At 35.1% G+C, this 13,575-nt stretch overlaps 1 protein-coding gene across 1 annotated transcript in view; it reads left to right on the forward strand.

The window, feature by feature from the left end:
• Positions 1 to 13,575, forward strand: part of RAB3GAP1 (RAB3 GTPase activating protein catalytic subunit 1) — a 109,499-nt gene that overhangs the window by 72,089 nt on the left and 23,835 nt on the right. Inside the window, exons 14-18 of the mRNA XM_004423873.3 lie at positions 959 to 1,048; positions 2,013 to 2,185; positions 3,430 to 3,484; positions 3,728 to 4,099; positions 12,109 to 12,246. Coding sequence (XP_004423930.1) covers positions 959 to 1,048; positions 2,013 to 2,185; positions 3,430 to 3,484; positions 3,728 to 4,099; positions 12,109 to 12,246 — 828 coding nt within the window. The remainder of the gene's footprint in view (positions 1 to 958; positions 1,049 to 2,012; positions 2,186 to 3,429; positions 3,485 to 3,727; positions 4,100 to 12,108; positions 12,247 to 13,575) is intronic.

Genomic DNA, 13,575 nt, shown 5'->3' on the forward strand with positions numbered 1-13,575 from the left:
ACCGCTTGTCTGGCCATGCTGAGGCCGCGTCCCACATGCAGCAACTAAAAGGATGTGCAGCTATGACATACAACTATCTACTGGGGCTTTGGGGGCGGGGGGGAAAAAGGAGGAGGAGGATTGGCAATAGATGTTAGCTCAGAGCAGGTCTTCCTCAGCAAAAAGAGGAGGATTAGCATGGATGTTAGCTCAGAGCAGGTCTTCCTCAGCAAAAAGAGGAGGATTAGCATGGACGTTAGCTCAGGGCTGATCTTCCTCACACACACACACACACACACACACACACACACACACACACACACAAAAAAAAGATAGTATACTTAGAGATTTTATTCCAATTGTATGGCTTGGTTGTCATATGCACTGAACTTTTTTTTTTTTTTTTTTTTTTTTTTTTACCACTTTTACATACACACAAACAGAAACCGTGTGGAAAAGGTACACCGGTCATTACAGGTTTAGACTGCTTCCTACTTTCTGGGATATCTCATAAAATAAAGTTATGCATCTTAAATATCATACTTTTGGCATTTCATATATGAAAACCTGTGGATAATATAACTCTACAGAGTCTCAGATTATTTGCGTGTTCTAAAGTTTTTTTTTATAGTTTTGTCTTTTTAGTAATATTAATACTTTTTAAAAATTTAAGGATCTTGGATGAACCTGAAATCATAGTGAAGAGATTTTGGTTTTGTGTTCTGTTTAGTTCATAGAACCACATGTTTACATTTAAGAAAAATGTCTGATTTCTAAAATTGACTAGTCACTGAAACGCTGTACTTTCAAAGAAAAATAGAAAACCTTTGAGATAGTGTATAATCAACTGGCCAGTACAATAAGAATATTCCTGTTGGTTTAAGAGCAAAACCATTAAAAAGTCAAATCAACAAAAATAAAAAATTACAAAGTAGGAAATTTGGTCAAAAATGTGGTTATTTTCTTTCTTCTCGCTAAGTTTTTATTCCCTGATGCTGCTTCTGAGAAACCATTAGATGGAACTTCTTCAACAGACAACAATAATCCTCCATCAGAGAGTGAAGAATATGTAAGTTGATTTGGAGTTCAATATTAAAATATTTAAAATGCATTGAATTTCTAGAGGTTTGCTATAATTCTAGTTTAGTAGCATAAGGATCTTTTCATTTTAAAATCACCGAAGGAAAACTTGAAAGGAGATCATGGCCTCCACTTAGGTAATGACCTGCTATGAAACATTGCCATAGATACATATCTTGAGTAGCAAGAACTTTTCTGGAAACAGATGAAATAATAAATACTGAAATGAAAAAAATAACATTTTAAATATTTAAATATAACATTTTAAATCCTACAACTGTGCCTGGTTGTAGGATTTCTCTCATTTTAGACTTTTCATGAAATCATCAGATTTATGTTTTGCAACAGATTCTTCTATATTTCAAAACTAGACAGTGAGTGGAAAACTAATGAAGTAAAATGTGTAAAATAAAGTAAAATTTTCATATTTTCCTTACCCAAGTCTTTGATAAATTGAGAAATGAGAGTTTAAATGACAGGTGTAGAGATACATCAAACTGTTAACAGTAGTTATTGTTAGGAAGTAGATTTCATGAAGTGAGGAGGAAAAGCAGAGGCTTTACATTTTCAGTTTATACAGTTCTGATTTTATTTTATGTTTTTGGTTTTGACAAGTGTGTCAAACACACAAAAGTGTACTCATTTATAATTAAAAGATTTTTAAAACATCACGTGAAATTTTTAGTATATCTTGAAGATTCCACAGAAGAAACTGAAAGCTGTAACTTCAGCCTCACTAAAATTAGAGCCTCACTTTTTTGATCCTTGTAGAAATCTTGAAAACATGGGGAACTGCCGAAGAACAATTTAGGCAGTAATGTATTAGACATTTGATGAAAGCTAATTTGAGTAGGATGGGTTAATTTTAGTATTAAAATCTCTCCTCACACAGTTTTTGATTAATACATGTAAATATGTTACGTTTTGCTTTGTTTCTATTTTGTTAAATTTAGAATCTCTACAATCAGTTCAAATCTGCACCATCTGATAGTTTAACATACAAATTGGCTTTGTGTCTTTGTATGATCAATTTCTACCACGGAGGATTGAAAGGAGTGGCACATCTCTGGCAGGAATTTGTTCTTGAAATGCGTTTCAGATGGGAAAACAACTTTCTGATTCCAGGGTAATAATTTCAATTTCCAGTTGTATAGATAGGATTTTTGTTTGTTAGCAGAATTTGACTTTTGACCCATTAATTCTCTCCTTCTAGGAGATCTGCCCTAGGAAAGTGGTAAGAAACTTTGGACACAATTAATGTTCAGAGGTGTTCAGTGCAGCAAATTTATAATAGGGAAAAAAAAGGTGAAACAACCTAAGTATCAAACATAAAAGAATGGTTAAATAAATCATGATGTATCTCTACAATGCAAAGTTATGGATCCATTACAAGGGTTTTTTCTAAGAATCTCTAATAACATAGAAAATGATCATAATATTTATAGTAAAGTAGAGCATATTATTGTATATACAGAGTGCTTTCAATTGTGCTATGTATATGTGTGGAAAAATAATTGGAAATAAATACAGCTGAATATTAACAGTAGTTTTCCCAGATATGAAATTATATTTTTAATTTATTCTTTATATGTTTGTGTATTTTCTAAATCTTCTGTAGCGAACATATATTTTTATAGTTGGAGGGAAAACATCTTTAGAATTCACAAGTTCAAATATTAAACATTACCTGTAATCTTTTGGTATAATTTATGTTGACGCTTCACTTCAATAGAAGAATTCAGTTAGCATATATGTTGATAGTGCATAGGTTACTGCTCATCTACCCATGCTAAGGGAGGAGTATCGTGATATGAGTAATATAAAATGGTGATTGATCCAAAAATGTTTACACTATGTTATTTGCCAGTCTCCACTTAGCTGGATTATCTCTTGGCTGATTACTGGGAAGCTAGTGGTGTAGAACTAGAGGCAGTCTAGGCTCCCTAAGCAAAAGAGAGATGGAGGTCGATGGTTTTTATATAGAGAATCCACTATAATAATTGAGAACTGAATACATAGTCTAATCTGTTTTGTGTGGTGAGAAATATTTTATGCTAGCTACTTCCTGGGGTGGATTTGGAGGTTTTTTTGCATTTTAAGTTTTTGTTAGCTTGAGAGCTATCACTAGTTTGCTATTATGCTTTGAAATATTTATTATATTTGCTGTTGGTGATTTGTGGACTAGATGGGTAAAATAAATTTTGATCTTTTAATCTTATTTGCTCCATCCTTCTCAGTTACCTTACCTCTAGAAATCTAGTTTTGATTTCTTATCAATATGGCTGAAATTTATGGTAGTATAAAAAATATGCATATCTGAAGCAATTTTACTAAAACTAAGCTTTCTTTTCCCACTACTTTATTTGATAGATTAGCAAGTGGACCTCCAGATCTAAGATGTTGTTTACTGCATCAGAAACTACAGGTAAAGATTTCCCAATGACAGTATATAAATGTCTTGATTCAATTGGAGCTTATTCTTATACTAAATGTAATAATGGGTTATAGGCTATTCTCATTGTGCTGCTGTAGGTTTCTTATAGTCACTGTCATTCACAAGAAGGTCCAGGGATGGGGTGGAGAATGAAAGTTAAATATTCAAGCAGTGGACAGATTGTTATTTTACTGTAACTAATTCAAATATGAATGTTATTTTTGTTTTCTTAAGATGTTAAATTGTTGTATTGAAAGAAAGAAGGCACGTGATGAGGGGAGAAAGACAAGTACTTCAGATAATGTAACTAATACATATCCAGGGGATGCTGGAAGAGCTGGAGACCAGCTGGGGCCAGATAATCTAAAAGGTACGGAAAAGGAAAAGGGAGAGGTGGGAAAATCTTGGGATTCTTGGAGTGACAGCGAAGAAGAATTTTTTGAATGCCTAAGTGATACTGAAGAACTTAAGGGAAATGGACAAGAGAGTGGCAAGAAAGGAGGACCTAAGGAGATGGCAAATTTAAAGCCAGAAGGACGACTCTGTCAGCATGGGAAACTTACACTGCTACATAATGGAGAACCTCTCTACATTCCAGTAACCCAGGTAGGATATGGACTGGCTCTTTTAGTTTTTGTTATTTTGTTGTTTATATAACTTTATCCTAGTAGGAGATGATTGCTTTGGGTAGGGGCAATTGTTTAAGCAGTCTGTGTTCAAAGATCTAAGATTTGAAATCTAAAGAAACTATTGGGGCTTTTAGGTCTACCATTTCTGAAATTGAGAAATGTTTTGAAGTGTAAGTAGACAGTAGCTCATCATGTATAAGGTGATCTGTTATTTCTTAAACTGAGTGGTGAATACTTAGGTGTTTAAAAAAACAAAACCCAAAAATATGGAGGGGAAAGAATAAAAGTAAACATTCTTCAATTATATGATTAGTTTTTATCTGTTCAAAAATGTAGTTTGAAGCCATTTTACACTATTAGGAAGTAGAACAGCAACAACTCAACACCTAAGGAAGAGCAGTCGTTTTTGTGGGGTTGTTTTATATAAGTAATATGTGAATACATTTTGTTATGAAAAACTCAGATCTAGAAAAAGTGAAAGCCACCACCTACTAGTTCAACTCTCATCCCTGTAAGTAGCCACTATTATTGGTTGGGTTATAATCATAATCTTGTATCTCTTTTTATGCATTGATGTACTTATATGTGTGTGCATATGATACATAGTTATGTGGATTTTTTATTTTTAAACGTATGCACTGGTGTGCAAATTTTTGTTTAACCTAATATGTCTTGAAGATATTTCCATGTCGTTACATGTAGATTTACTTCATTTCTTTTTAATTGCTGTGTGATGTTATACATCATGGAAGAGCCATAATTTATTTAACCATTCTCCTCTTAAGGCAAAATACATGTTATTTGCAAGTTTTTGCTATTACGGTGCCTTAATAGTGTGTAGTTTTTCATATATTGTGTGTTCACATATGAGTGTTTCTCTATGGAAAAAAATGAGAAATGAGATTGGTAAACTGATACACAAGTTACAAAATTTCTCTTCAAAGAGGCTGAACCTATTTTACACTCCGTCAATGGTGAATATGGGAGTAAGGGAATACTGTTCTCTCCCCAACTTTCCTTTCTCACTTTCTGCCTTCCGTAGGTATGTATTGAGTGCCTAATATATGCCAACCACTGTTCTAGACCTTGGGAATTTAGTAGCAAACTGGACAGTAAGATTCTTGTACTCATGGTACTTATATTCATAGTTTATTTAATTTTTTGGAAACAACTGACAAGTCATAAATTTTTGCCAATATAATGGGTAAAAGTATTATCTCAGGGTTTTAGATTGTATTTCCCTGATTTTTGATGAACCTAACCATCTTTTAATATTTAACGGCCATCCTTTCCTGTGAATTACCTACCATTTTTCTTTTAAGTTGCTGTCCTATTCTTTTTGATTTATATGAGTCCTTCATATTTTAGATATAAATGTCTTATATTTATTATATGTTTTAGCCATTTAAAAAATGTGTATTTATTTACTGAGTTATAAAGTAATACATAAAGTGCACAAATCTTAAGTGTATAGCTTGGTGAGTTTTTTCGTATTTAAAAACCTATGTAACAACCACCCAGATCAAGATATAGAAAATTCCCATCCTCCTAGAAGAGTACTGATCAATAGAACTTTCTGTGAAGATGGAAATGTGCATTTTCTGTCTCTGCTGTCCAGTATTGTAACCATTATCCATATGTGGCTATTGAGTGCTTGAAATGTGGCTAATGCAACTGAGGAACTGAGTTTTTTATTTTGTTTAATTAATTAATTTATTTATTTATTTTTGTGAGGAAGATCAGCTCTGAGCTAACATCTATTGCCAATCCTCCTCCTTTTTTTTCCCCAAAGCCCCAGTAGATAGTTGTATGTCATAGTTGCACATCCTTCTAGTTGCTGTATGTGGGACGCGGCCTCAGCATGGCCGGAGAAGCGGTGCGTCAGTGCATGCCCGGGATCTGAACCCGGGCCGCCAGTAGCGGAGCGTGCGTGCTTAACCGCTGAGCCACGGGGCCGGCCCTGTTTAATTTATTTAAATTTATATAGCCAGGTGCACTGGATAGCATAGCCCAGTACTCTCCTCCAGGTAACTCTTATCTTGCATCACCATAGGTTGTTTTTGTCAGTTTTTGAACCTCATAAATGAAATCATACTTTACTTACTCTTTTGTATATAAATGGAGTCATACATTTTAGACTCTTTTGAGCTTTTTTTATTTAACTACCATCTGTGAGATTGATTCATGTTGTTGCATGTATGAGTACTTGTACGTGTGTTTTATTACTTTGTAGTATTCTCTAATATGAATATGCCACAATTTCCTTATCCATTCACCTGTTGATGGAATTTGAGTTGTTTATAGTTTGAGCTATCATAAATAAATGAACGTTCTCGTAAGTGTCTTTTGGTGAACATAGGCACTAATTTTCTTTTGGATATATTCCTGAGTAGAATTGTTGGGCCATATGGTAGAAATATGTTTTAGCTTTAGTAGATATTGCTAAACAGCCTCTCAAAGTGGTTGAACTAATTTACATTCCCTCCAACAATACATAATAATTGTTGTTTATTCCACATTATCTCCAGCATTTGGTGTGTCAGGGGTCCCCAGCACAACTCCTAGGTTTGATGATTTGCTAGGAAGACTCAACAGGACTCAGCACATGGTTATGCTCATGGCTATAGTTTATTACAGCAAAAGGGTATAAAGGAAAATCAGCGAAAGGAAATGGCATGTGGGACGAAGTTTGAAGGATATCAAGCACAGGCTTCCAAGAGTCCCCTCCCAGTGTAGTCACACAGGATGCACTTAATTTCTCCAGCAACGAATTATGATCACACATGCGAAATGTCTATCAGGGAAACGTTAGAGGCTCAGTGCTCAGGGTTGTTTTGGGGGGCTGGTCACATAGGCACTCTCTGCCTCACACGTACGAAAATTCCAGACTCCCAGAAGGAAAGCATGTGTTCAGCATAAACCATGTTGTTTACACAAATAGTTGAGGCACAGTGAGCCATTTTTATCAGTTCTGAGTATGGTGGGGACCCTGCCAAAATCCAAGTTCCCAGTTGCCAGCCAAGGGCCAACTTTGCAAACAGGCCTTTTTAAGGATAGCAGTGTGAGGCTTACTATGTTAACTCTTCTCTGCACTCGTGATAATTTCTGTCATTTTAATTTTTGCCTTTCTGATGGGTATGTAGTAGTATCTCATGTTTTTACATTTCCCTGATGAATAATGATACTGAACACATTTTTCTATATTTATTGCGTATTTGGATATCTTCTTGGTGAAGTGCCTATTCAAGGCCTTTGCCAATTTTTTTAAAGCTAGTTCTTTTTTTTCTTACTGCTTTACAGGAATTCTTCATATATTCTGGATATGAGTCCTTAGTAGGATATGTGAATTACCAATAAATTCTCCTAGTCTGGTGCCTGATCACTTTCTTAATGATGCCTCCTGTTGAACAGGCATTTTTAATTTTAATAAACTCAGATCTACCAATGTTTTTCTTATGTGGATAGTACTTTTGTCTCCCGTTTAAGAAATGTTTACCTATCCCAAGGTCCTGGAGATATTCTCCTCATGTTTTCTTCAGGAAGCTTTATTGTTTTACCTATTGCATTTATGTGTGTGATCCACCTCAAATTGACTGTGTTTGGTATGAGGAATAGGTTAAGATTCTCTTTTTTTCTGTAAGGATACAATTGTTCCAACACCATTATTGAAAAGACCTGCCTTTTCCCACAGAATGGCAGTGACATCTTTGTTGTAAATCATGTGACTATATGTGTGTTGGTCTATTTCTGGACTCCTTATTCTGTCCACTAGTCTCTTTGTCTATCCTTGTGCCAGTAATGTACTGCCTTTGTCACTGTAGCTTTATAATAAATCTTTCTGTCTTGTAGTGTAAGTCTTCTAACTTTGTTCTTCAAGATTATCTTGGCTGTCCTTTGCATTTTTACCAGGTGGCTGTAATTTACAAGATTAGGTTTTTTGTTTGACAGGCCTTATGCTATTTCCTTCATTATATTCTTTTAAAAGTAAATTACATTTTAGATATTTCATCACTACATTTTAGTATTAGAACAGAATATTCTAATGCTAGAAACCAAGTGTATATTTTTTTCTAATCTTGTTATGAAGCATGCAGTTGGTATTGAGGTCTTGTGGTAGAGACCTAGATTTTGGGGTCTGTAGCACAACTAGATTTATATCCTGGCACCACCACTTATTAACAGTATTGCTAGTACAAGCTGTGTTCCTTTCTGAGCCTTGTTTTTCTCTCTAAAAAAATAATAGGTTAGTTTGCATTTTCTAGAATTTTATGTAAATTTAATGTAAATACAGTATTTTTTTTGTGTAGGAATTCTTTCAGCATAATTATTTTGAGATTCATGCATATTGTTGTGTATATCAATAATTCATTCATTTTCATCGCTTAGTAGTGTCCCTTGCATAGATAAACCACAGTTTGTTTTCACTTTTTGATGGACATTCCAAAAACGGGCATAAGGAAACTTTTGCGGGTAATGGATATATTCATTATCTTGATTGTGGTGATTGTTTCATGAGTATATAGTTATCATATATACCCTTTAAATTATTTTATGTCGATTATACTTCGAAAAAGCTGTTAAAAAAGTTTTCATATAATCAATGATTGACAAGAAGAAAAAAATGAAAGTATTTCTGTCTTGTTCTAACATATCTCCAGTTTTAAAACCCTCCTCATTTATTTGTTTAATAAACAAATATTAAATACTTTAAAAGCCAATAACAGTTTGTATTACTCTGGGTAGTTCAGGATTAAATCACATATCATATTTGAAAGTATTTGGCATGTAAATGTTCAGCAAAGGTTAATTTTTTATGTTCTTTATCTTTCCAAGTTTTAACTAATAGTACTCCCTATTTTTGATGAGCTGGTTGCATGTGTTGTTTTGGTTTGCTTGTTAATAAAGAGTCAAAGGGGGGCCGGCCCCGTGGCTTGGTGGTTGGGTGAGCGCGCTCCGCTGCTGGCGACCCGGGTTCGGATCCCGGGCTCGCACCGACGCGCTGCTTCTCCGACCATGCTGAGGCCGCGTCCCACATGCAGCAACTAGAAGGATGTGCAGCTATGACACACAACTATCTACTGGGGCTTTGGGGGGAAAAATAAATAAATAAAATCTTTAAAAAAAAAAAAAAAGAGTCCAAGGAAGTTGTTCTGGAAGCTCAAGCTTTTTCTTCAAAAGGCTATTTCCCCCTCATTTATTTCAGATGTTTCAGTTTCCACATTCAACTTTATAATCTAAATATGGAATAAGTTCAAGTTATTTTTCTTTCAATGTGCATCCTATGTAGTTAGAAATTAATTTTTATATCTTACTTTTAGGTAAATCAGGGCAAATTTTTAGTCCCTTTTACTATTTTACTTTAAAATTAATCTTATTTACATTATATATGTACTTACGTAAAATGGTTGGAATTCAAAATGATCCCAGTTGAAACCAATATAATTTCAAACTTCAGAAGTTAGCTTAAAATATGTCATTAATCAATTGCCTACTTCACTAAAAAAATAATAATAAGACTTGAATATAAGTCATTGCTTCAAAAGAATTCAAACACACTCCCATCTGTCTTCCTTTCATGTAGACTCAGGTCAACTTAAAATTTATGGCTACGAAAAGCTTAAAGACTTTACCCTATATTCTAGAGCCAGGGCTAGAAGAGAATTCTGTGGAGAATCTGTTTGAGTCCTTAGCTAGTGGACTGGAACCAAACTAGTATTTCTCAAAGTCAGCATCAGACAGATGTCCTAGACTCCCTCTTCAGTTTGCCATTTGGTAGTCTTATCTCTTGATAATCTTGGGCAAGGCACTTTATCTCTGCATTTCAGTTTCATCACTTGTAAAATGCCCTGACCACCTCTCAGTGATCACATGAGATTATGTATATGAGAAAGCTTATTCAGAATATTCAGAATATTCATATTCAGAAGTGGTATATATGAAAATGTGTGGTCCTCCTGCTGTTGCTGCTTGTATTCCTCTTGATCATGTTCTTCACTTACAGTTGCCTGGTATTTCCATGTGGGAGCGGTAGTCAGTATCCTTTCAACATGTCCTTCCTTCTTTCCCATCCTGTGATTTCAGGGATATCAGACAATGAAAAGTAGCTCTTTCTTAATAGAAAGAAGGAGTCTGCTCGTGAGTGTACTGCTTCATCGGAGATTCAAATAATTTTTTAATTTGACTGAGGTATTTTGATATCATGGAGAAAGTAGAGTATGAAGCTTATAATACAACCTAAGTATTTTGTCTTCAATTGCTAGCAGTTATTAAGCATGTGCCAGGATTTATTCTTCACAACGAGTTACAGAAAGCTTGAGTGATTGCCTAAGGTCACAGAGCTAGGATTCAAACATAGGCATGTTGTTTCCAGAGCCCAAGCTCTTAACCACACTGTCGTATTGCCTTTCCAATTATTATTCAACCCTGAGTATCAATGTCAGATTCTTTAAAAGTGATGTGTGTTCATTATAGAGAAAAGAAAACAAAAACTCATAATTTCACAATCCAGAGATAATCACTATTAGAGCAGTTCCTTCCCATTTTTCCTATATCAAACCATTTCCCTGTTATTGTATATTCAGATTCTTTCCAATTTTCATACTGCAGTGATATTTCTAGAAATGGACTTATTGGGTCAGGAGGCATAATCATACATGCTTGTCATGTATTGACTGCCAGATTGTTGTCCAGGAAGGGTTATACATTATATTCTCTCCAGCAGTATTTGAAAGTGCTCCATTTAAGGTTGTTTGTTTCAAAAAGGAGGATGACACAAGAAAAAAGTTTTTTTGTTTGTTTATTCTGTTTGGAATGCCAAAGATTTACCATATTTCTACTTTATTTCTGATAGATATTTGTGAAAACTATTTATCTTTATGGCAGTGGTTCTCAACTGAGGAGTGATTTTTGTCCCCCAGGGATATATGGCACTATCTGAAAACATTTTTGATTGTCATGTGGTTGGAGTAGTGCTGGCATCTAGTAAGGAGAGGTCCAGAAATGCTGCTTAAATATCCTACAATGCATAGGACAGACACCACAACAAAGAATTATCCAGTCTAAAATGTTGGTAGTACTGAGGCTAAGAGACACTATATAGTAAGCTACTGAAATCTAGAAGGAATCTATTTATTGAAAAGATGCTGTAAACACTTAGTTCTGCTATGTCTTATCCTATTATCTAGAAATAGAAAAGTTCATGTTTTTCTGGCTTTAATAACAAACAGGCAAGCTTTGGTTAGTCTTGGGATTGTTGAGTTTTTCATATTTCAAACATAAAATCTAATAGAATCAATTCTCAGAGAACTTTCTTAGAAAGCCCCTTTGAACAGTTTTAAAATGTTTTCCGTCACTCTCTTAATGATTCTGTAGTTGTTTCTTCCTTAGATTTGCTTTAGCTACTTTTTTATTTGGGGTTACCAGTAAAATATATAATGTCTCTGATTCCCAGAACAAAAAAGCAGCAACTTCTTGTGGGAGTTAGTAGTTAGAATATCTTTGGAACCTAAACTCAATTCCTCCAACATAAAACTTATCTATCTGGGGACTTTTAGTTGGGGTTCAATTCATTTGCCTTTATTTTTGTTTTCATATATATCAGTTTTCTTCTCTTATTAGTTATAATAAAAACCTTGTTGTAACTAGTGATGACATACATAAAAATATTTTTAGAACTTCATTTCTATATCTTTAATAGCCAGGAAAATGTTCAGTGCACCCAAATTCCTCTGTGTTGTAACTGTCAATACTCATCAAGCAAAACATGATAATCTGTGTTGGTGGGACACGCTAAAAGTCATATTTATTCTTATTAATTTGTTACATTTTTATGTAGGTTCCAAAAACCTTGTGAATTTCTCTGAAATCTTTAAAATACATATCTTATGACTGCTAGAGCTGAAATAATTGTTGTCTTTGTTCTATTTTTATAGTTCTGCTTTGTCTAAAAAAGGCTATTCATGAGCTTTGTCCTTTTGTGCTTCACAGGAACCAGCACCTATGACAGAAGATCTGCTAGAAGAGCAGTCGGAGGTTCTAGCTAAATTAGGTACATCAGCAGAAGGGGCTCACCTCCGAGCACGCATGCAGAGTGCCTGTCTGCTCTCAGATATGGAGTCTTTTAAGGTGGGTCACACTGTCAGAGCTTGGGAGTCTATTTTGGGCTATTCTGAGATGCAGCTATGAAAGTCACTCTCTAAAGTGGTGTGAAGGCCTAAATGTCTTTTTTATTAAATGGTTTGATTTCATCAGTTACAGCAACCTACCTCCATTCCCTAAAGGTCATAGTCCAACTTGCTTCTTAAGTTTAAAAAAATAAAAGAACCATTTTTGAATAGTAGTCAAAAGTTGAGAATTGAATCATTTCTACTTGTGCATTGGGATGTTTTCTTCCTTTGTGTACGTTCAGCCAATTTACTGCAAGGCTTTTAGGAAACCCTTAGGATTTAACATCGGTTGCTTCATTTCAGCAAACCTTTGATTGCCTACTTTGTGACCTGCACTGTGATTAGATAAGAAATACAATGTTCATCCTCCTTTATAGTTTATTGAGGTCATGGGAGGAGATATATAAATAATTATTATGTGATGAATTCTCTTATGAAGGCAAGGTCAAAAAGGTGACCAACTCTACTGAGTGGGTCATGGAACATTTCTCAGAAGGATCGCCATTTAGTATGAGTAGACATTTGCTACCTGGAGAAGGATATTTTAGGCTTAGGTGTAGGCCTATATCTAGAACATAAAGGATTCAGAGAATGGTGACATCTGTCTTTTTAGCTTAAAAACCCAGGGATGAAGAAAGGTCTTTTGTTTTTGAATTACTTATTCTTGAAAGCAGTGGCAAATCCATGTATATAAAAAACAAACAAAAAACCAAGGGGGTAGCCCGGTGGGCCACAGGGCTTCCCTTTCCTACTGTCAGTGTTCTCAACTGTCTCTCTGACCCAGACTTGCCTCCTTAACCTGATGCTGTCTGTGATGGCCTCCATCTCCCCATTGCATAGCCCCTACTGGGTCCTGCTTTTGTGCTATGTAGGCCAGCCTGAGTTGGATTTTGCAACATAAACACCCCATGGAAACCTATGCTACTTTCATCTTCCCTGCCAGCAGATTTAAGTGACAATAAAAGGGAGCCTTTATATTTCCTGCTTATTTCCCCCGTCTTAGCTAAAAGAAAAAAATCTTCAGTAAACCTCTTTAGAGCTGCATGTTTTCCTTAGAGACTAAAAAGATACGGAAAATCCATGAGTTCTGTTCTACCATGAGACAAAAAAGAGAGATGTGTTGTTTTAAAACAAACAGTTGGTACAGTGGATAAAGAGAAACCAGTTGACTCTCAGGGCATGTGTTAAATCAAAAAGGTAGAGAAGGGAATTGGCTTAGGGTGTGTGTGTACACAGAAGGCAGTACTAGCCTCTGCAGCAGCTGTTTTTCACCTGACCTCTAGCTGCC

The sequence above is a fragment of the Ceratotherium simum genome, chromosome 9 (genome assembly GCF_057802395.1).
Source record: "Ceratotherium simum simum isolate JZ-2026a chromosome 9, ASM5780239v1, whole genome shotgun sequence".
NCBI lineage: Eukaryota > Metazoa > Chordata > Mammalia > Perissodactyla > Rhinocerotidae > Ceratotherium > Ceratotherium simum.